At 33.9% G+C, this 21,513-nt stretch overlaps 1 protein-coding gene across 1 annotated transcript; it reads right to left on the bottom strand.

The window, feature by feature from the left end:
• Window positions 1-14,669: 14,669 nt before the first annotated feature.
• Window positions 14,670-17,752, bottom strand: LOC147389264 (uncharacterized). Its single transcript, XM_086417824.1, has 2 exons — window positions 17,572-17,752; window positions 14,670-17,476 (listed from the first exon to the last, which is right to left on the bottom strand). Exon 2 carries the CDS (start codon window positions 17,366-17,368, stop codon window positions 15,884-15,886), a length of 1,485 nt encoding a protein of 494 aa, XP_086273950.1. The 5' UTR covers window positions 17,369-17,476; window positions 17,572-17,752; the 3' UTR covers window positions 14,670-15,883.
• Window positions 17,753-21,513: the final 3,761 nt, after the last annotated feature.

Genomic DNA, 21,513 nt, shown 5'->3' with positions numbered 1-21,513 from the left:
AAATGAATCAGATGCTGACACGTGGATAGACGACTTTCTTATCCCTATGATCTAAGATTCTGTTATAGGCTTGTAGTTGTAGCTTAAAGCGGAAATGATATTTGACACTTAAAACCACTCCCCATTTTGGTGAATTCTTGAGATACCTCCCGATATAGGGTCGGTATCGGAGCTTTGATCTGATACGAATTTTTTTAAAGATGTATCCGATTCGAAGGGATTAATGAATATGTGAATCAAATCCAATCCATTTTCATTTCATCCTTAATTCAAAATCGATATGATCTGATCACAACACATGCCTTATTTTCAAATTATTAATATTTAAAAATTTTAAAAATATAAAATTTTGAAAAATCTACTTTCCTACTAAAATTATAGAGGAAAATCAAAAAGACTAAAATATTATATATATATATATATATATATATATATATATATATATATATATATATATATATTTAAATGAAATTAAGAATAATAAAAAAATTATTGAAATATATTTGGATCTGATTATGGTAGATCTAAATCTAATTCGAAATTATTTTAAATCTAAAATTTCAACCTGAATCTAATTCGAAGATCCAATTTTTCATGTTTTTATGGATTGGATTGGATCGGATCAGTTTAAACATCGGGTATATTTTGGATCATTGCCAACCTTACTTTAATATAAGAACAATGAAAAATGATAGAAATAATCTCTCATCAACTATATCTAAGAACAACCTACCACATTGATATTAAATAGTCATGATAATTTAACTCTTTTTTCTGTACGCTCCCTCCACAGAACCATAGATCCTTTACTTCAGGATACATTAAGACAAATCTTTTATGATTCTGTACAATTCTGTGAAGAGAACCTAAAGAAAAAGGGAGTTAGATTATCAGGACTCTTTTAGATATAACGCATCGAATAAGAATTAATGAAGTGAATCTCCTCTCTTATCTATTTTTAAATATGTATGTATGTTTTAATCTCACCATCAAGTAGGGGTGTCAATGGGTACCTAATTACTCCATATACTCAAAATCAATTAATCGGTTTTGGATCCATTATGAGAGATCCGATTAATTTTTGGGTTGGTTATGGGTAGTCATTTTAAAAAATCATTAAGAGGCTGGTCTCCATCGAGACCCATTGGGTAAACGGGTAAATATGATATATTTTTTAATTATTTAAGAGGATATTTATATTTATTATTTTATAAAAATTACTAATTATGGAGAGAGATTTCAATATTCAATATCTTCTCAAACAAATAACTTAATTCTCAAGTCTCAACCCTTTATATTTTCTAAACGTCTGTCCATATTCCCTTCTCTCCTTCTCAAGTTTGAAGTTCAAAGAAGAACATAACTACACTCATGGACTTATTGGTTAGATTTTTTTCATCTTTAATCCTTTGAAAAATTATATCAGGCCATTCAAAGTTCAAATGGTACAAATAAATAGAAGAGTGTAGCTAGCCTTAATAAGTTAGTAAGGATTTCACATTTATTAAGGGTCCTTGGACTCACCTTGTGACATAAAAAAAACATGATCTAATGATTAAAGGTTGTAGAACAATAATTCTATGAACTTCGAAAAAAAACATTCAAAAAAAGTTATTTTTTCACCATTGAATTTTTAAAAAGTTAAGTGGAAATTTAGTAATTGTGGTGTTGGATTGCTAATGTAGTAATCCATTTGAGCAAAACGACCCTTAGTTAAGTTAAATTATTTTATTTTTAATCTAAACGGGTAATCAATGGGTATCAAGTATTTGTTAGGTCGATTCTGATTCCGAAGATCTCATACCTGAAACCAATGTTTAAGTTTAAGTCCGATTCTGGGTATATATGGAAACAACCCAACCCATCGACACCCTACCGTCAAGTAAAATCATAAGGTGCAATGGAATCTCTGCATCAAACCTCGCCCATGGCATCCTTTTTATTGCTCAATGTAGCTAACTGTGTTATCCCCTCTACGCTCTCTATGTTGTCCTTCTTATCGCTCGCTCACGAGTCCAACGTGCAAAATATCCACGACGCCCCCCCTATCTCTATGTCATCCTTTTCCAAGCCCATGTTGGTTCCATCTTAGATTTAAAATCTCATTTGGTAGCAATATATATTTGGGTCCTAATAAAAAATTGAAATTGTTTCAACAAAAATATGGCAAGATATTTCCAAAATTTTGTTCCATCTCATTATATTTCAAATGAATTTTCCAAGTTTGGCTAAGATTGAAATGAAATGTTGACCCAAAATATTCAATATTTTGGAAATATCTGCAAGCATGATAGTTAGGAGTACTAATTAGTTTTCAAATATTAAGCTAATAATCAGTGATAACGACTGTTTTCATGAACATTTCAAAAACATTACTGGTTCAATAATTTTTTAATTTTTTAAAAAATGCATTGTTTTAGACTAAAATTAAAGTTAATTACTGTAATATAATCATAAATCAGTGAAGAATAATTCATATTGTTACCATCTATAAATTGAAACTATAGAATATTAAAATATTACTATACAATAAAATCTAAGATAATCAAATTAATATAATATGTAATACTTATCCCAATTTTAAGGCTAGAAATCATCAATCATGCCAATTTTGTTAGGGCAAAAAGTTTTTAAAATAATATAATCAACCCTTGGAAAATAAAATCCATGGTCAAGATTTTTCTCCCAAGCATATAACGACATCCTCGAGATATGTATTTTATTATAACCATTGGATTTTGTGTTTTTATGAACAAGATTTCATTTTTTTTTACGAGTCACTGAATCCCAACCTGACCCATTAAAAAAATAAAGAAATCCCAAATGGTTGCACCCATGCTGAAGGAAGCAAAACTTTGACTCGCTTCAAAAATTTTGAAGGAACCATATCATTTGGATTACACGGGGAACTTCTAAGGAGGTATTTTAAATATCAATAAAAATATAGGAGTGTAAAATAAATACAAAATGCCATATGTCTTGCAATGAGGAGCGTTCCTTCAAATTTTGAATTCCCAATTACAATTAATTTGTATTTAGAATTGGAAGCATTATATCCAAATTTGTCTACTTTAGTTTAAATGAAATAATTATGATTAATCAAGAACAATTCCATATAAAAAGGAATTGTTCATTTTTTTTTTATAGAAAGAAATGGAAAGTAGAGAAGAGAAAATAAATGAGTTTCTCTCCATTTCTCTTCTTTGGATTATTAAGTAGGGGAGAGAAGAGAAAATAAATTAGAGAGAAGAAAAGCATGGTGAGTTTTCTTTCTCTTCTAAAGTGGAGAGAAGAGAGAAATGGAGAGAAACCCTTTTAAAATATTTTATAATTTCAACTCTATTCATAGACCTCTTTTAAGACATTTTAAAATTTCAAATTTATCCCAATTGCCTTCTTGTCAATCCAAACATGATGGAGAGAATTTGAGTTTCTCTTCTCTTGTTGAATTTCTCTTCTCTCCACTTCTCTCAACTCAAACAAAGTGATTCCAACTTTAGTCATAACACAGACGAATTTAAAAAAATAAAAAAATAAAAAAATTGATGATCAAGGCATTTCCAAAGTAACCATTTTCATTATCTCAATTCTATTATTCATAAGAATTAAGAATAGAGAGTGTGTTGCTCGTAGAATTAAAGATCGATGATTAAATTGGAGGTGTAGTTAAAATGCTATGCAGAGCACTACCAACCAAAATTAAAAGAAAATTTGTTTAAAACAATAACATGACTAACTGTGCTTTATGTTGCTAAATACTAGGTGATCAGAAAAGGTGATGTAACCGATTATTTAAAAAAGTGATGTAAATAAATTACTCATAAAAGAGAGGGATGTTGAAATAGGAAAGGTAGGATTGAAAGATAAAAGAGTCGGTGATTTTCTACCTCGAAAATTTTAACTTGGTCTATACATGGCTGACGTGTCAAGGGCACAGAATCATAAATCTTTTACTTCAGAATACAGAAGGAAAACAATAAACGATTTTGTGCCCTTACCATATCAGGTGAGTATAGATTGAGTAAAAATTTTCTAGTTAGAAATGTTATTAGTGATAATTTTTCTTTTATTTAATTTCTCTAATTTATGCTTGTTTATGTTCATGCTTGTTTATGTTCATATCATTTTCTGTCTTTTCCTATTTATTATGTACCTTATATAAACAAGTTATAAACAAAACTAAAGCAAAACCAATTTTTCTAGAATTTATCTTCTTTCTCTCTTTTATCTTCTTTATACATAGTATCAAAGCTTTGGTGTCAACCGAGAATATCAAAGGAAGTTTTGAAACCTTTATGTAGTCCTAAGGTTGTTGCCCACCCTTCTAAGGTTGTAGCAAGCTAATAGTTACCATCTAAGTGGTGTCGTAAGTCATCTAACAACATCCTAGGTATGTTGCAAGATAGTAAACACCTCATAGCCGTGACGCAAATCAGTCAGTAACCTCCTAAGGGTACCACAAGTCATCAGCAACCCACTTAGGGCTGTCGCACATCATTAGCCACCTCTTAGGGATTGTCACATCACCTCAACCACTTCCTAGGGTTGTCTCCAGTCCCCTTGGGATTGCATCCAGTCACTTAGGGCATTTTCTTTCATCAAGAGTGCGACGATAGATTCCTATCTTAAGTTCTACGTGGTTTGTCAGTGTTTTCGAGTAATTTCTAATGTGGTCTGGATCTTTCGTGAGTAGTTTATTTCTCTGAAGTCATATCAGAAATAAACTCAAGACAGTCTACCAATAGTGATTTTGGAACATCACAAGTTAGAAATGAAAATCCAAACCTTCGGATAACCACAGTCAAACTCGATGGCACAAACTACCTAGAGTAAGCTTAGCCGACGAAACTAATCATCCATGAAAGATGGTAGATAGGCTATTTGAATGGGAAAGAGAAATAACCTAATATCTCAGATCCTAAATACGACCAATGGAATGTTGAGAACGCTTTGGTAATGTCTTAGTTGTTGCATTCAATGCAACCTCATATTAGTAGAGAATACGTTTTCTTGAAGACCACACAACAGACTTGGGAATCGATGACTCAAACTTACTCTCAAGCTTAGAATAATACTAGAATCTATCAATTAGAACAAAATATATCGCAACTCAAATAGGAGAAAAAGACATTGTCAGATTACTTTTTTAAATTACTCAGCATGTGGGAAAACTTCGATCACTATTTACCCTTTAATTGGGAAAACCATAAAGATTGTGCATAGTTCAACAAACATGTTGAAATACACCGCACCTTCCAATTTCTCGTCGGTCTGAATCCCGAGTTTGAGATGGTTAAAGTTCATATTATGAATAAAGATCCCTACCTTTTCTGAACACTGTATACTCTCATGTTCAAAGTAAAGCGTCGATGCTTGGCTATAGGACATCTGGACAATCTTATGAGTAATAGATCTGTTATAATATCTAGTAGACAAGGAAAAGGACAAGCTTCAAAAGTCAAGAAATTTGATAAATCCACCTAGGCAACCAATAGCAAAGAGGTCGAAGTGTGACCATTGTGGAAAATTTAGGCATATTCAAGCAAAGTGTTGTGACTTGATAGGTTGTCTTGATTCATTTCAACCTAAAGGCCAATCTGCATCAGCTCATCATGCTTCCAATACTAACATACTAGTACATGCATCATTTTCTGATGAGGATATTACTCATTTGAAGGCTTTATTAGATGGTTCTACTACGACCTCTTCCTTCGCACACATATGTACTCCTGTTACTGCTCATTATGTTTCTTGATTCAGGAGCTTCAAATAATATGACAAGTATGTCATCTTTCTTTCAGTCCTATAGCCCATGTTCAGACAAGGACAAATAAGGTGATTGGCAATGGTCATGAAACAGATGGTTTGTACTTTCTTAACATCCCAATGTCTCAACACATTCCATGTGCTCATGCTTCCCAAAGTAGTAGTAATGCGGGGGCATATTCAATTGGGTTATGTTTTTTTTTTTTTTTTTTTCAGTATTTACAACGTCTATTTCCTTCTTTGTTTCAATCTATATTATTGTCAGAGTTCCAATGTGAAGTTTGTTAATTGTCAAAGGATTGTTGTTCATCTTATCTAATAAGTTTAAATAAAATAAGTTCATCTTTATTCTTTTTTATGCATTATGATGTTTGGAGTCCATCTCAAGTTACTTCTTTGTTAAATTTTTGTTATTTTGTTACCTTTGTGGATGATTATAGCATATGTACGTATATATACTTAATGAACACAAAAGATCATGTCTATTTCATATTCCAAGTTTTTCATGCGATAATTCTCACGCAATTTGACGTAAAGAGCAAAATCCTTCGTTCAAATAAGGGATGAGAATATTCTTATGGGGGGCTTGAAAAAGTTGTGCTACTCAAAGGATAGAACAATAAACTTCATGTGCTTCTACACCCCAACAAAATGGTACAGCCGAAAGGAAAAATTGTCACTTGTTGAAATTATTAATCGTACTCTATTGATTGAAATGAACGATGTTAAGCATTTCTGATCTGAAACAGTTCTTACAACATGTTACATTATTAATCGTACTCCCTCTAGTGTCTTTAACTTCCAACCCCCTCTATTGTTCCTTTCTCCTAATCGTCATTTGCTTCTTGTGGTTTTACGAGACTTTGGGTGTATATGTTTTGCTCATGTATTCAATCATGCTCGCACTAAACTTGACCCTAAGGCATTAAAGTGTGTATTTCTTAGTTACTCTCATTCTCAAAATAATTATAAATGTTATCATCCACCCACTTGACATCGATTTGTTACAATGGGCATCACATTCTTTAAAGTTCAGTGTTACTTTCTTAACCCTGATCAACAATCTTTTCAAAGTGAGTGTTTCTTTCATCCACTAATCATGAGTCACTTTCGGAGTCATCTTTCCTCATTTCACTACCTTTGCCAATTGTTATAGAATCTATTGGAGAAGTTGGGCAACTAATTACGTCAGTGCCTAATCTTAATCTGTTCAGATGCATTTACACCAAAAAAGGAAAATAAACCATTACAGATCCACCATACCACACCACTGAGAAGCCAAATCCAATTTCTTCAGATTCTAATGTTGACATTACTCTTCGGAAAGGTAAACGTATATGTACCTCGCACCCTATTTCTCAGCTTGTTTCTTACCATGATATGTCTTCATCTTATAGCTCATTTGTAGTTACTATGTCTTCTATTTCCATCTTCTCCAGTGTGAAAAAAACTTTCTCCAATCCCAAGTGGAAACAAGCTATAAATGAGGGAATAAGAGCTTTAGCAAAAAATGATACCTGAGAGTTGGTGTCATTATACAAGAGAAGAAATCTGTTGACTGCAAGTACATGTTTACAATGAAGTACAAGTCATGTGGATCTATTGACAAGTATAAGGCTTAGTTCGTTGCCAAAGGCTATGCTCAGACTTACAACATTGACTATCAAGAAACCTTTACCCCTGTAAAAAAAAATGAATTCTATTCATGTCCTTATCCTTGGCAACCAACTTTTCATGGAAGCTTCACCAATTACATGTGAAGAATGCCTTCTTGCATAGTGATTTGAAAGAAGAAGTATAAATGGATACTCCTCCAACAGTTCTTTTTTCCACAAAAAAAAAAAAGAATCCTCGTATACGTAATTTGAACGTTTCCACTTTATTATGCAAGATATGGGTTACAAACAATGTCAGGTTAATCACACACTATTTGTCAAACATAATGGACCTCATACTATAGTTCTTATTGTGTATGTCGATGACATTGTCATTACAAGCAATTGTCCTACTGAGATCCAAACTTTGAAGCGTATTCTTAAAAATCGCTTTGAAGTAACAGACTTTGAACTTCTGAGATATTTTTTTATTATTGAGGTAGCTTGATCCAAGACAGGCATCTTTATTTAACAGCACAAAAATGTGTTAGGTCTGTTCCAAGAGATGGGCAAACTTGGGATTAAATCAATTGATACTCCAATCGAGCCCAATCATCGATTGAGTGACAACAATAATGAAGTTGAAGCCCTTGAAGATTTCAATCGTTATCAACGTTTGGTGGGTAAACTTATCTACCTATCTCTTATGCGATTCAACATTGCCTATGTCGTAAGTATTGCTACCCAATTCATGCATGCCTCTTGTACAACACATCTTGATGTTGCCCTACACATCCTTCGATACCTAAAAGGATGTTCGGGGAAAGGTTTATTATTATGTTCCCATAGTCACATTCGTGTGGAAACAGGGACCGATGCTGATTGGATGAGATCTATTATTGATCGTCATTCAAATTGTGGGTATCACATTATGATGGGTTGTAATTAGGTAATTTGACGCAGTAAGAAGCAGTCCGTAGTTGCTTGCTCAAGTGTTGAAACTAAGTTCAAAACCATGACTCTTGGCATATTGAGTTATCTTAGTTACGACTATTACTTCATAAACTCGACTATTCACCTCCTATGCCATTTCAATTGTTAACTCATAATCCAATCCAACATGATCGCACCAAGTACATTGAGGTCGACCATCACTTCATAAGGGAGAACATTACTTTTAGTGCAATCTGCATCATCTTCATTCCTACTACACAACAATTAATCGATGTCCACACTAAAGCCTTAGTTCAAGCCAATTTTGATAGTCTTATGGGCAAGCTGGGCATGTATGATATCTTTGTACCAACTTGAGGGGGAGAATTATTAGTGATAATTTTCCTTTTATTTAGTTTGATTTATGTTTATATCATTTTCTATATTTTTATATTTATTATGCAACTTATATAAACAAGTTACAAAGAGAAATAAAGAATCAATTTTTCTGAAATTTCTTCTCTTCTTTCTCTCTTTATCTTTTCTAAACCTTAGGTCAGATTTCTACAAGTAAGTCATTAACAAAGATAGAATTAAAAACGAATAATTCATGAAAATGTAATAGTGGTCCCAATAGTAATAAACAAATAGAGTTGATTGAGATGGCTTCATCGCATACAATGAAGACCAATTACATTCCCTCTTTAATTTGACAGAACGTACAAGTCTAAGGTGAAACAAGAATCAAAAGAAGACCCAAGATAACATGGTTTGAGTAATGAAAACAGATATGAACAAACCTACAATAGCCAAAGTAATGATGGCCTTGACAAAGTGGGTGAATAGGATTCATTCAACTGTAACTCAAAAATTTTTAAACAAGCCTTTGACAACGATGACAACTTATTAAGATGGTTTTAGTCATCGTGGACATGGTTGTACTTTTGCTAATTGACTAGTAGACATTGATATATAGATGGCCAAATTTCTTGTAAGTTTAACAGGTGGTTACACCCATAGTGCCAACAAGAAACAAAACATGGGGAAATAACCAAAACAAAAACAGTAAACAAAAAAGAGAATCCAAATTTAGCCCTCAATTGGGCTACATGAAAGACGTGGGAATGAACAAGGAAGGTAATGCCAGTAAGCCTGCACGTGCCATTGGCAACATCACAAAGCTAACATCATCACTAACAGAGATTTTAAATGCTTATGGTCGGGGAGGTTTTGTATCTTTCTTCGCTATAAAGATGGGGTTGAGAGTATCAAAATCTTTTAATAGATCAATCTACTCAAGTTATGCCTCCCTTTCACTCTACATGCATAAAGAAATCGGACAGTCACGAACTCAGAATGTCGGTCGTGCAAAAGACCTCTGTAACTCAGGATCCACATGAGATTGCACAAGTTTGACCAAGGATCATGAATTCAAAAATTAGATCACCCAAATCTGGCTATATCAGAATATACATTAGTATCACTACCTGAACACACTTCTTTCTTATCTTCACCACCGAATCCAAAGCACTGGTTTCTAGGTTTGTCGAAGAACAATTTCCACAACCAGAGTTGCCATATCTCTGTAGCCAGGTAAGAGAGTTCTCAGATGGATTCAAAGCCTTGCCTCTGTTTCTAGAACAGAACTTCCATTTAGACCACTCATTGAACCCAAGGAAGCAAAACAAAGAACAAAAAAGATCCATAAAGCCCTCCCTCCCACCTCACCAAAACAATTTACAAGGGCAGTGGTTGCTCTCCATTAGTGGCATCTGATCACAAACCAATCATTCAAATATCAAGTATGCACCATCTTTATTCTTATGTTTACATTGTTCAAGATACCTTGGACTCTATAATTCGAGGCTCTGATGCATGTGTTATATCATCAGCATAAAAACATTTAGAAATTTGTCAAACCTTGGCATCGTAATAATGTAGAATAAATTGTCCATAACAACTATATTTCCAAAAACAACTAATCCTAACTGCAATCCTTACTGAACAAACACCCTTTATCAGATCTTTTCAATGAAGATAGGTGCATCCATAGTTGACCCTGAATCTCACTGTCGAAATAACAGATATAGCAAAACACAAGGCGTTAAATTTTGGTTTTGATGTTTATTTCGATCAGTTTAGAAATGGAAACATTTCTGCAATTTTTCCAATCTCAACAAACAGAACCAATGCTCCTTTGCCCAGTCTATCTCTTAAGTGTCTTTCTTAGGAGAATCGGGTATCCTTAAGGCTAATGAATTCAAATGAACATTTTGAAACAGAGACAAATGAAACTAGGACATTGTATGAATGGGAATAGCATTTGTTGGACTTGGTCCAATTAAGTTAAAAGGGAGTCAAGGGGCAACGATAACAACTTATTAGACTGGAGCCCAAAATTTTGAGGGACGTTGTGATGATGAGGATAGCAACTTACAAGACTTGTGCTTAATAAAGCCAAAAGAGAATCATAGGAATGTCAATAATGACTTATTGGACCCAAGACAATAAAGCTGTAAGAGTGTTGTGAGAAGATAATAGCGACATATTGAACGTAGGCAAGTGAAGCTAGAAGATAATAGTGTCATGGGAATGACAATAGCTAACTGTATGACTATGCAAGCGTAGCCCTAAGAGTATCATGAGAATGACACTAACGACTTACAAGGCATTAAATTTCGGTTTTGATGTTTATTTTGACCAATTTAGAAATAGAAACATTTCTTGGAACTGTTTCAAGCAGATTGCAAATTAAAATTTTAGAGATATTATGGGAAGAACAATGCTGGAGTGACCTCAAGTTGGAACCTCATATCGCATTTCTTGACGTGAAAGTGTATGGGAACCATAAATGCTTTTCATCGAGCTTTGAGTGAAAAAACATTTATAGTTCCTATCCACTTCCACGTCAAGAAGTGCGATATGAGGTTCCAGCTTGAGGTCACTCCAGCAACTCTTATGGGAATAGTGCGAAATAAAGGAAACATTGAAAATCATGTCATTTCATTGTAGAGAATGATAAAACAGACATGAAAACACACACTATATCATCTAACTACAATAAACCAACACATTAGACATGGAGATGAAGATCGATATTGTTCCACTTTGTAAAACAATAATTATAATAAGCGTACTACATTCTAGTGCTATTGTATACCTTTTTTTAATATAGTGAATTAGCTATCAATATATCCAATTATTTAGAACATGTACATGCTTATATAAAAGTGCTAATCAGTGTCGTTATGGGTGAAAGGCACTAAGACCTCCTAGTGCTTGAGGTGCATGCTTGAGTGAAGCAAGTCAAATAAAATTATAAAAATAAAAAATAAAATTAGTGAAATATTGATTCTAAAATTTTACAAGTATAATATATTTAAGGGGAATGCTAACATCCAAGACCTCATGGGAACATTAGCGTTCTCCAACATATTGTTTTTCAATAATACCCTTGCTCGTTTTGTCTTTTATTGAAAAAGATAAGGGTATGTTGGTCTTTTACACAATAAATAATAAATGCATGTCTTTCACATAATAATGCCAAAGTCATTTTAGTCTTTGAATTTAAATATCTTGTTTGCATTAAATGCTTTGGCAAGTAATGCATTTATTATGTAAACAAGCATTAATTTGAAAGACATGCACTTATTATGTATAAGACCAACTTACCCTAATGTTTTTCACTAAAAGACAAACTAGACAGAGGTATTATTGAAAAGTAAATGTGTCGGAGAAATCTAACATCCCCATGAGGTCTTGGACGTTAGCATTCCCCTATATATAAATATGAATTTTTATAAACAAGTCAAGAATTCAACACTTCAAGAAAAAGAACGATCAACAGTAATAGAAAAATTATAGAGGAATAAGAACGAGAATAAGGGCAGAAAAATGTCATATTGGTGAAATGTTTTGATCAAGGAAAAAATCGATATTATATTATTTGATACATTCTCGGAACATTCAATGTTTCAGGATCTATGTTTCATATCGATCTTGGCCGATACCAATACATTCTGGTATTTTCAACAATGACTAGGGTTGTCAATGTCCAAGTTCATGCCAAACTTGGTTGAGCCCTTACCCGACACCTAAAGAGGTCAACTACCTTGAACCAACCTTATACCCTTTATCGAGCCTAAGCCAACCAAGCCCTAATTGACCCTTACGGGCTCGTGCCAATAAAAATGACAAAATGAACAATTAAATTTTTTCAATGCAAAAAATTTTACTTTCCAAATAAATTTTCTTTTGTATATAGAGATTACGCAATCAAATATGAAACTAGTGTCTTTCTTAAATAACATATTTATTTTATTCAATTTTCAATGAGGCGTGCGCCTAGTGCACCTTGACTAAAGCATAGTCAAGGCGTGCGCTTGACTTACACTGCCTCGCCTCGCATGCATTGAAGAGCCTTCGATGTGCCCCACCTTGAGCTACTTGTCTTGACTACACTAGTGCTAATAGGCTTAGAACATCAAAATAAAATTATACAAATACATAACAAATCATAATTCACTTCAACTAAGGAGTGAATATTCCTACCTTCCATGGGCTCTTGTACATTGAAGATTTCCTTGATTGGATCTCCAATGTCAAAAGGTTCTTCAATTACATGGGAATTTCCAAGGATAAGAAGGTCAAACTTGTGGCTTTTAAGCTAACCGAGACAGCCTTATCTTGATGAGACCATCTCCAACAAGATCGACTACGTCAAAGCTTTAGACAAGTGCACTCATGGCCAGCCATAAAGTAATTACTTAAGAAAATGTACTTACCACCTAATTACATCAAAACCTGATTCATCAACCTACAAAAATGGTAGGCAAGGATCCTAAAGAGTATAAGAATGTGTTGATGACTTCTCCCGCCTTCTCTCACATAACGAGCTCCACGAGAACAAAGATCAAACAATTGGCCAATTAGTTAATGGGCTAAATAGGAAGATACACGCGAACACATCAATACACCTCCCTTCATGCTGCCATCAACAACGCATTGAAGGTAGAGTCTTTGAAGACCGAACACAAGTCCTTTTCCAAACCTTCTTACAACAATAATCGTCGAACCAATTACTCACATTCTGCCCCTCTCTCTTACGACACTTAAATCACCTCGAAATCAGCCCCAACATGGTCCATCTACACACACCTCTACCTCCACCTACTAACCAACCTAAACCTTCATCCCAGCCTCAAAACAACACTAATTCCACCCCTTCTTACCCCAATCAAACCAACAACAATCAGCCATCCCTACCTAAACCCAAACCAACCCATCCTTATGCATACCCCAAGCTAAACAAATGCTTAAAGTATGGCATGTGGTCAACAAGTCCTAGTTGCAGAGGTCGAATGAGAACGTTAGGATGATGTTGATAATGTCGGAGATGACGATGGAGTTAAGTTTTATGATGCATATGAAAATGATGAAGATGGAGAAGTTATTTTTTGCGTAATTCGCAACCTTCTTTCCGTCCAACATGTTGATCGTCGTAGAAGGCATAGTTTGTTCCGCACCACTTGCAAAGTTCAAGGTAAGTTGTGCCAGTTGATCGTTGATAATGGGAGTAGCAAGAACATCATCTCGTTGCATAATGGTAGAAGCTCTCAAGCTTCCCACAACTTCACACCCTAAACCTTATTCAATAGGTTGGGTTGATAATGAATAGCGCAAGCAAGTCACTCAACAGTGCAACATTGCATTTAGCATATGTGCATACAAGGATCAAATTTTAGGAGACATTGTCCCTATGCGCGCTTGCCACATAATTTTTGGCCGACCTTGGCTCCACGAAAAGGATATCACATATAGTGGGAAAGCCAACACCCTTCATGCACAACAACAGTGAACACTACATTATTCACAGTCAAACTTGAGCGTGTCAAAGTGTCTTTCCACAAATACCCTGCTAACATAAACCTCGAAATTGGTAGAGAAAACCTAAATCTCGATGGTTCGTCGTATAGATCTCGAGGAATGAGAGGAAAAAAATAGTTCATCCCAACATGTTTTACATCGACTGTAGGAATGATTTATGATGTTAAAAAAAAAAAAAAAAAGCAAAGAACATGGGCTACAGGGTCAAAATCCAAGGGCACAACAAATAACCCAAATACGATGGTGTTACCCTATTGATGATTTTAAACAAGTTTAACTCTTCAGTTGCAAATGTAGTCGAGGGGAAAATGACAACATAAGCACCCCAATGTTAAGAAGAAATCACTTGTGAAAAATGAACAGCTCCAACAAAAAGTAGAGAACAACCAAAATAACATAAATCAAGAAGGGCCTATTGAGCAACCAGAAAGTTAGAACCCCCCCCCCCCCCCCGCCCCCTCTCTTTTTCTTGAGAAGACAAATTGCATGTCAAATACCAAAGGAAGTGGGTAGCCCACATCAAAAATTGCATTGGAACGATGTTGGAACACGTTAGAAAGTAAGGCATTCCTGTACTTCTTAAAACTGCAAACAAGCCTCATTCTAACCATTACAAACCAACAAATGGGTTTGGATCGTGGGATACATGGGCAACACTCCAAAAACCTCCACTCCATGACTCTTCTCGTTGCCTAAATTATTGTATCTATCAAATACCATTCCCTATCTCCTCTGTTGGGGGCCTTTATTTTAGACTTTGAATCTCTCCATTTCAGAATTTTCTCCCATAGAAAGCTTAGGTCACACTGGAGCACTCAATATCTTGTTATGTTTTCCTTCTTTATTATCTTGGTTTCCCTCTAAAGGATTCCTTTGTTCTCTCCCTTGTTAACCTATTTTTCAACCTTTTCAGCTAAGGAACAGAGAACAAACAATGTGTTGCAGGCTGCTAGACCCATCTCCAAAACCCATTACAAATGGAGGTTACATACCAGAAGCCGGAAAAATCTGATGAAGTATAAGGAATGCGAAAGTTGACCGATGAAAACACCAACTGCAGAATTCTTTCTCTTCAGGTCATGCATACAAAAGTGAAGCACTTCTATTCATGGATCACACATACAAAAGTGAAGCACTTCTATTCATGATTAAATTATGAGCAAACAACAGGATATAGAACCTGCACAAGAAATAATCTCCATAAGAAATAGAATCTACTAGAAGGAAACCATGGGATAATTCACCACCTGAGGTTGTCTCTCATAACCAATTTTTGAGACAAACAAGACACTGAAATTGCTGATCGCTGCATCAAGCAAAAAAGGATCCACCAAGTCCCCACTTAATCAGTTGGGTTAACACATCTCATTAAGCAGGATGTATGAATCAAGAGAAGCAAATTGCTGCGGGTGATAAGGGAAATAAAGTGCAGTGAAAAAGAACATGAAATGGAAAAAAAGGAAAAAATGGAAAAGCAAGAGAAAGGTGATGCAATAGAAGCCAATTTATAAAGAAGTGTCTGAAAATGAAATATCGAACTATGGAGTTAGTTAATCACAATTAAAACTAGTAACAAAGGTACTGGTAGAAACCCATTGCCTCTGATCGGTCGCTTTCCATCTTCAAACTCCCCCATATATGTAACATTCTCAATACCCTACAAAAGAAACACCAAAAGATAAAACGAGAATGGTAAAAACATACTACTTTCTCGAGTGGGCTTTCCATTTCTTTGCTATATGGTTATACGTATCCTCTCCGCTCCTCCCTTTCTTAATAAAAGCATTTTTCAACTTCCTCATAGTGGACTCATAGACATCAATCCTTCTAGCGAGCATTTCATCAAAGAATCTTCTCACCGACGATAACCTATCCAAGCGGCTAAGCCCAACAAGCAATTCATTCGAACTTTCATCAATCGGTGAAACACGATTCTCAATCATGTACCTCCACACCTCGATTGCCACCTCGGGATCATCACCATCAAAGAACATCGTGATGGCCGCTGCACAGTTCGTATGTGTTGGAGGCCATTCATTCTTTGTCATCTCAAGGAAAAACCTACCCACTTCACGAACTTTCTTGTTCTTTATCAAACATTGGAAAATCATATTATATGTCAGAGAATCGGGGAAAGCACCATGGAAGACCATCTCGTCAAGTAAACGTATGGCGACGTCGAACTTGTTGTTGTTGCAAAGCAAGCCAATCATCGCATTGTACATTATAAGATTGGGTACTAAGCCGCTACCGACCATGATGTCCCAAAGAGGTATGGCTTGAGTCGAATCGTTTTGCTTAATAAGAATATCGAGAGCATTGGAGAAGAATTTCATACCTGGAAGACAGCTCTTCCCTTTCATGACGATTAAAAACTTGATCGCCTCATCAGCTTGAGATCCACGGACAAGAGTAGTCAAGAACGCATCGTAAGCCGACATATTTTGTGGGCTCCATCCGACACGAATAACCATCTCCCCAAATGTGTTCTTTGCCTTGGTAACATTCCCTACCTTCTCCCAACCTTCTAAAAGAATTGCAAACGTGTCAGCATCCGGTGCAATCTTCGTCTTAATCCGCTCGAAGAATTCTTGAGCCTTTGAAGTTTGGTTATCCTCACGACATATTGCACTAAGAAGCGAATTCACACCAATAACGTCTTGTTGAATTCCGTACCGATCCATGACGTCAAACGTCATTATAGCTTCGCTAATCTTACCCGCCATGCAATAGCTTCCAAACACCGAAGCAAAGGTAGCCATCGAGAGCATGCCTTCTTGCTTCATTGATCGAATTGCATCCCACATTGTTTCGAAAAGGAGATTCTTACCGAGTAAATCAACCATAAGGTTCCACGAAAAAGTCGTGTGTTTGTTCGATAATCCTGCCCATCTAAAGAACTTCACCGCCGCGGCTGGACACCCGTAAGAGAGCTTTAACACCTCTTCGACGTGCTCGGGTAAGGGTTGAATCCCGCTGCGAGTTAAGGTCGCTTCGAGTTCAGGGACGGGAACGTTGGAGAGGATTTCACAGAGAATTTTCGCCATTTGAGAGATGTTTGGAGTTTCTCTGTAAGAAGGAAATGTTTGTGGTCTTGGAAGAAAAGTGGTTTCATATGAAGGAGGACTAGTGTTGTTTGAGGGTTTTAGAGAAAGTTTTGGGGGTCCAATTCTAGGGTTTTCGGCCATGGATAATCAAAGAAAATTGTTGGAAAGTTAAAACTCAAACAATACAGAAAATTTTCAATTTGAAAACCCTAGAATGATTAAATCATATCGATGAATTCGTCAAAAACCCTAATTTGATAAAAGGAAAAAATGGAGAACAGAAATTAATTAGAAAAAATGGAAACTTTAGGGAAATAAAGAAATATAAATCTTATAAATGTCACCTGTGTGAGTTCGGAGACGGGAAGACCTGAAGAAGTACTGTTGTGTGTGTCTTCGTTTTCTAACTGCGAAACGAGCTTCAGTGGATCACCTATGTTAAGCTTGAGAGGGAGACCGTTTTCAAACCCGGCTACAGACCGAGTTGACTCGCCTTGCACATATCTTGAACTGTTTAAAAAAAAAAAAATTGATTTTGGATGACCATGAGCCTAATGTGTAGATGTTCAATCATAAGATATATTTATAAAAATAAAAAAGGGTTTTAAGTTAGAGGTAGTCATTGGGTTGGCTCGAGTTTCGATTACTAAGGTATTTAGAACCAAAGTCATTTATATTTAATTTTTTTTTTTTTTTTTATGTTTGTATTTTGATTCTAAAGTAAGTGGAACTAGAACTACCAAGAAACATAATTATTCGTTGATTCCAATTTTCAAGATTCAAATGAAATATATATATACATATGGGGCGGTTCAAGGGACATATGTAAAAATAATGAGTTTTCAAAATATGGGTTAGAGGTTTTAGATTGAGCTGATTTTTAACGACGATGATCACTATGATGAGAAGATTATTCTCACAAAAAATCAGCTCAATCTGAAACTTCTAAATCCATCAAAAGTGATTTACAAATTATTGAAAAAAAAATAGCAAAAAGTCGACAGTCCACATTCTAAATCACTTTTAATGGGGTTAGAAGTTTCAGATTGGACTGATTTTTTTTTCCGGATGATCTTCCCATCATAGAGATCATCCTCACAAAAAATCAGCTCAATCCGAAACTTCTAACTCATATTTTGAAAATTTATTAATATTACGTTGTTTTTACATATGTTTTTTCATCTGTCCCTTGATCCTGACTATATATATATATATATATATATATATATATATATATATATATATATTATTATAAAAAAAATTAAAAATTAAAAATAAAAAAATTAACACATTACAAAAATATATGTATGTATATTCACTTAATTACAAAATTTTCGACTAAGAGTTAATGATTTTTTTTAGACATTGAAATTCATCTTTTCTACAAATAACAAATTTTTAGAAGACAACTCATTTTAATTTATGAAAAATTAAAGAATTTTATAAATATTCATTAATTTTAAAAATAAAGGAAAAAACTTGTATCATCCATAGTAGAAAAAGAAATGACAAAACAAATTCTTAACGATTCTGATTCTTTTCAATTCGGTTCTATTTTAACCCTCTTCAAATCGGTTCCAATAAAAAGGGAACTGAAACTAGAGTTCTTTATTTTGATTAGAGTTAAATGGTATCCATTGACATCAATATTTTAAATTTTTAACTAATTCTTCTTTTTTTTTTTAACAAAACACCAAAAAAAACAAAAAAAAGGGAGAATGACTGTAAAGACTCGTTTATTATAAATATGTACCAAAAAGTCCTACAATCAAGAATTCACACTCTTTAAGAAAAAATTTCTATGACGCCACTCCAAAATCCACCTTTTGAAGCAATTTTTTGGAAAATACTTGAACTAACATTCAACAATAAAATTTAAAAAATTGTGATAGTTTCAAAGGTGACTATTCTAGGTTTTAGGATTGATAACATGCCCCTTGACCTTGGTCTTCGCCTATTGATTAATAAAAATAAATTCTAAGTGATGATGACTACAATGGGATGAGAATCATCATCATCACTCTCAAGTTATTTTTAATGTGTAGGTAGACCAAGCTAAGGTCTAACACATTTAGACCCTGTCAAATCTATCTAAAATTTATTAAAATATTTAATAATAATTTTGAATATTTATAACATAGTTCTAAAATTCAACTAAAATTCACATCAAATTAAATCAATTAGAAAACTCTTAAGTCGACAAATGTGCCAAATAAATTATATTAATCTTACAAATATTGGCTTAAATAAATAAGAATATTTATTTTATTGTTCTTCACAATTAATATGTACAACCAAATAACTCGACCAAGTTTTTTACCTTACCCGATCATTTTTTAATTGACTCAGCAAGTTCGTCCCACCGAGTTTGGGGCCAAGTAATCATGAAATCCAATAGAGTCAATAAAAAAATATCTATACATCGCCATCAACTTGATTGGATTTCTTAATGACTTGGTCCCAAACTCGATGGAACTAGATTTCTGAGTCAGTTTGAAAATGCACCAAGTCAAGTTAAAAACTTGGCCAAGTTATTTCGTTATATGTAATATTTTTTATGGATAAAATAAATAATAATTTAAATTATGTATATATTAAAAATTATTTTTTAAATATTCATATAATTAGCATAATTATATTTGAGTCAACTCACAAGTTTTTGAGTTGGTTTGATTCAATGAATATTGGACTTAGGTTTTAAAACTATTTTTAAATATTTTAATAAAATCAATTTAATATTTATTTAAAGGGTCTAAGTATTCTAGACCTTAGACTAATCTCACAGCATGAAAAAAAATCCATAGTCAACAAATCAAGGCATTAGATTTTTCATTATTGAATATTTTTTTCAACAGGCCGAAACCATCAAATTAATGGAGGATGAGAGAATTTTGACGGTCCTGAACCATCGAAATTTAGTTTCTAAAATTTGTGGGTTTTGGGTTGTCGAATTATTCAATTTTCACACAATGTCTACCTACACCTCAAATTAATTTGATGATCATCATCATCATTGACATCATCTAAGAGAGTAAGATGACAATTTTGAAAATATAAAACAAGGGATTTTTTATCATTTATATGAATTTTCATTAATCTATAAGAGAAGACCACGGTCAAGGGGTCACCTCTCCCAAACAAACACATTTTCTTAACTTTTTAAAGTTGTTAAAAGGTTAGTTGTGGTATTTTTTAAATAAAGACTATCGAATATCCTGTTTAAACTACTATTTTAAAATGTATGTCCTAAAGAGTATTTGTGGTATTTCATACATACTAAGGTTTTACTCAAACTATAATCTCAACATTACAAAACATTATAACTCACTGTCAAACATTTTCAATAGTTACTTATTACTATAATTAGGCTCATGTAAAATCCTAAATCCAAAAAATAAAAATTCAATATTAAAAATAGTAAAAAATTAAAAAATTGCCAAAAAAGAGCTTCTATTAGCACCCCAACTTATAGATTCACTTGTTTTCTTTATTTTTAAGAGTCATGATAATTTGACTACCCACATGACATATTCAATTGACTACCTGAAGTGACAAGTTCGGGAATCGTAGACTACGCTCCTTAGGATACACAATTCCTTTGAGATTATCATGATTCTATTTTTAATTAGGATGTAATAAGTAAAAGCGAGGATGACAATAACAGAGTTGTGTTGGAATGACCTCAATTCACACTTTGCTAATGTGATTGAGGTCACTTCAACATTATTCTTCTATAAAGATAGTTTACGGTGTGAGAGTGAATAGACGAAAGAAAAACAAGTTTTCAATTAGAATAATTGATTTACGTTGAGGAGATACTTTAAATTTTCATTTGTTGATGTGATATGTGCATAGAATCATAGATATTTTACTTCAAGTCCAGATCGAAAAAAAAAACTTTAAAGCATGCAGCCTACTTCAAAGTTTTGAAGGAACCCTCTTTGCACCATGACATTAGTGTCTTCAAGGAGATATCACAAATATTGATGAAAAAGTAGGGATGCATACTAAATATGAAAAGCCACGTATCATAGTGCAAAGAGAGATCCTTTGAAATTTTGAAGCAAGTTGCCCGCTTCAAAGTCGAACTCATCCAAATTGTCTATCTCAGTAGGCTATAATCATAGAAATTAGAACATAAAATATCTCAATTTCACAACTTTCTTGAATTGTGATTTACGTGGCATAAAAATTCCTCACAGACATCTGGGATTCACCAATCTCATAAACCCTCGTGTATTGAATCACATCCCTAATTTATAAAACTACCCTTATAAATTACAAAA

This window comes from Akebia trifoliata, chromosome 12, assembly GCF_017979445.1.
Source record: "Akebia trifoliata isolate Shusen 1 chromosome 12, ASM1797944v1, whole genome shotgun sequence".
NCBI lineage: Eukaryota > Viridiplantae > Streptophyta > Magnoliopsida > Ranunculales > Lardizabalaceae > Akebia > Akebia trifoliata.
The sequence above is the reverse complement of the archived record's forward strand: the minus strand, read 5'-3'. Positions and strand labels throughout refer to the sequence as shown.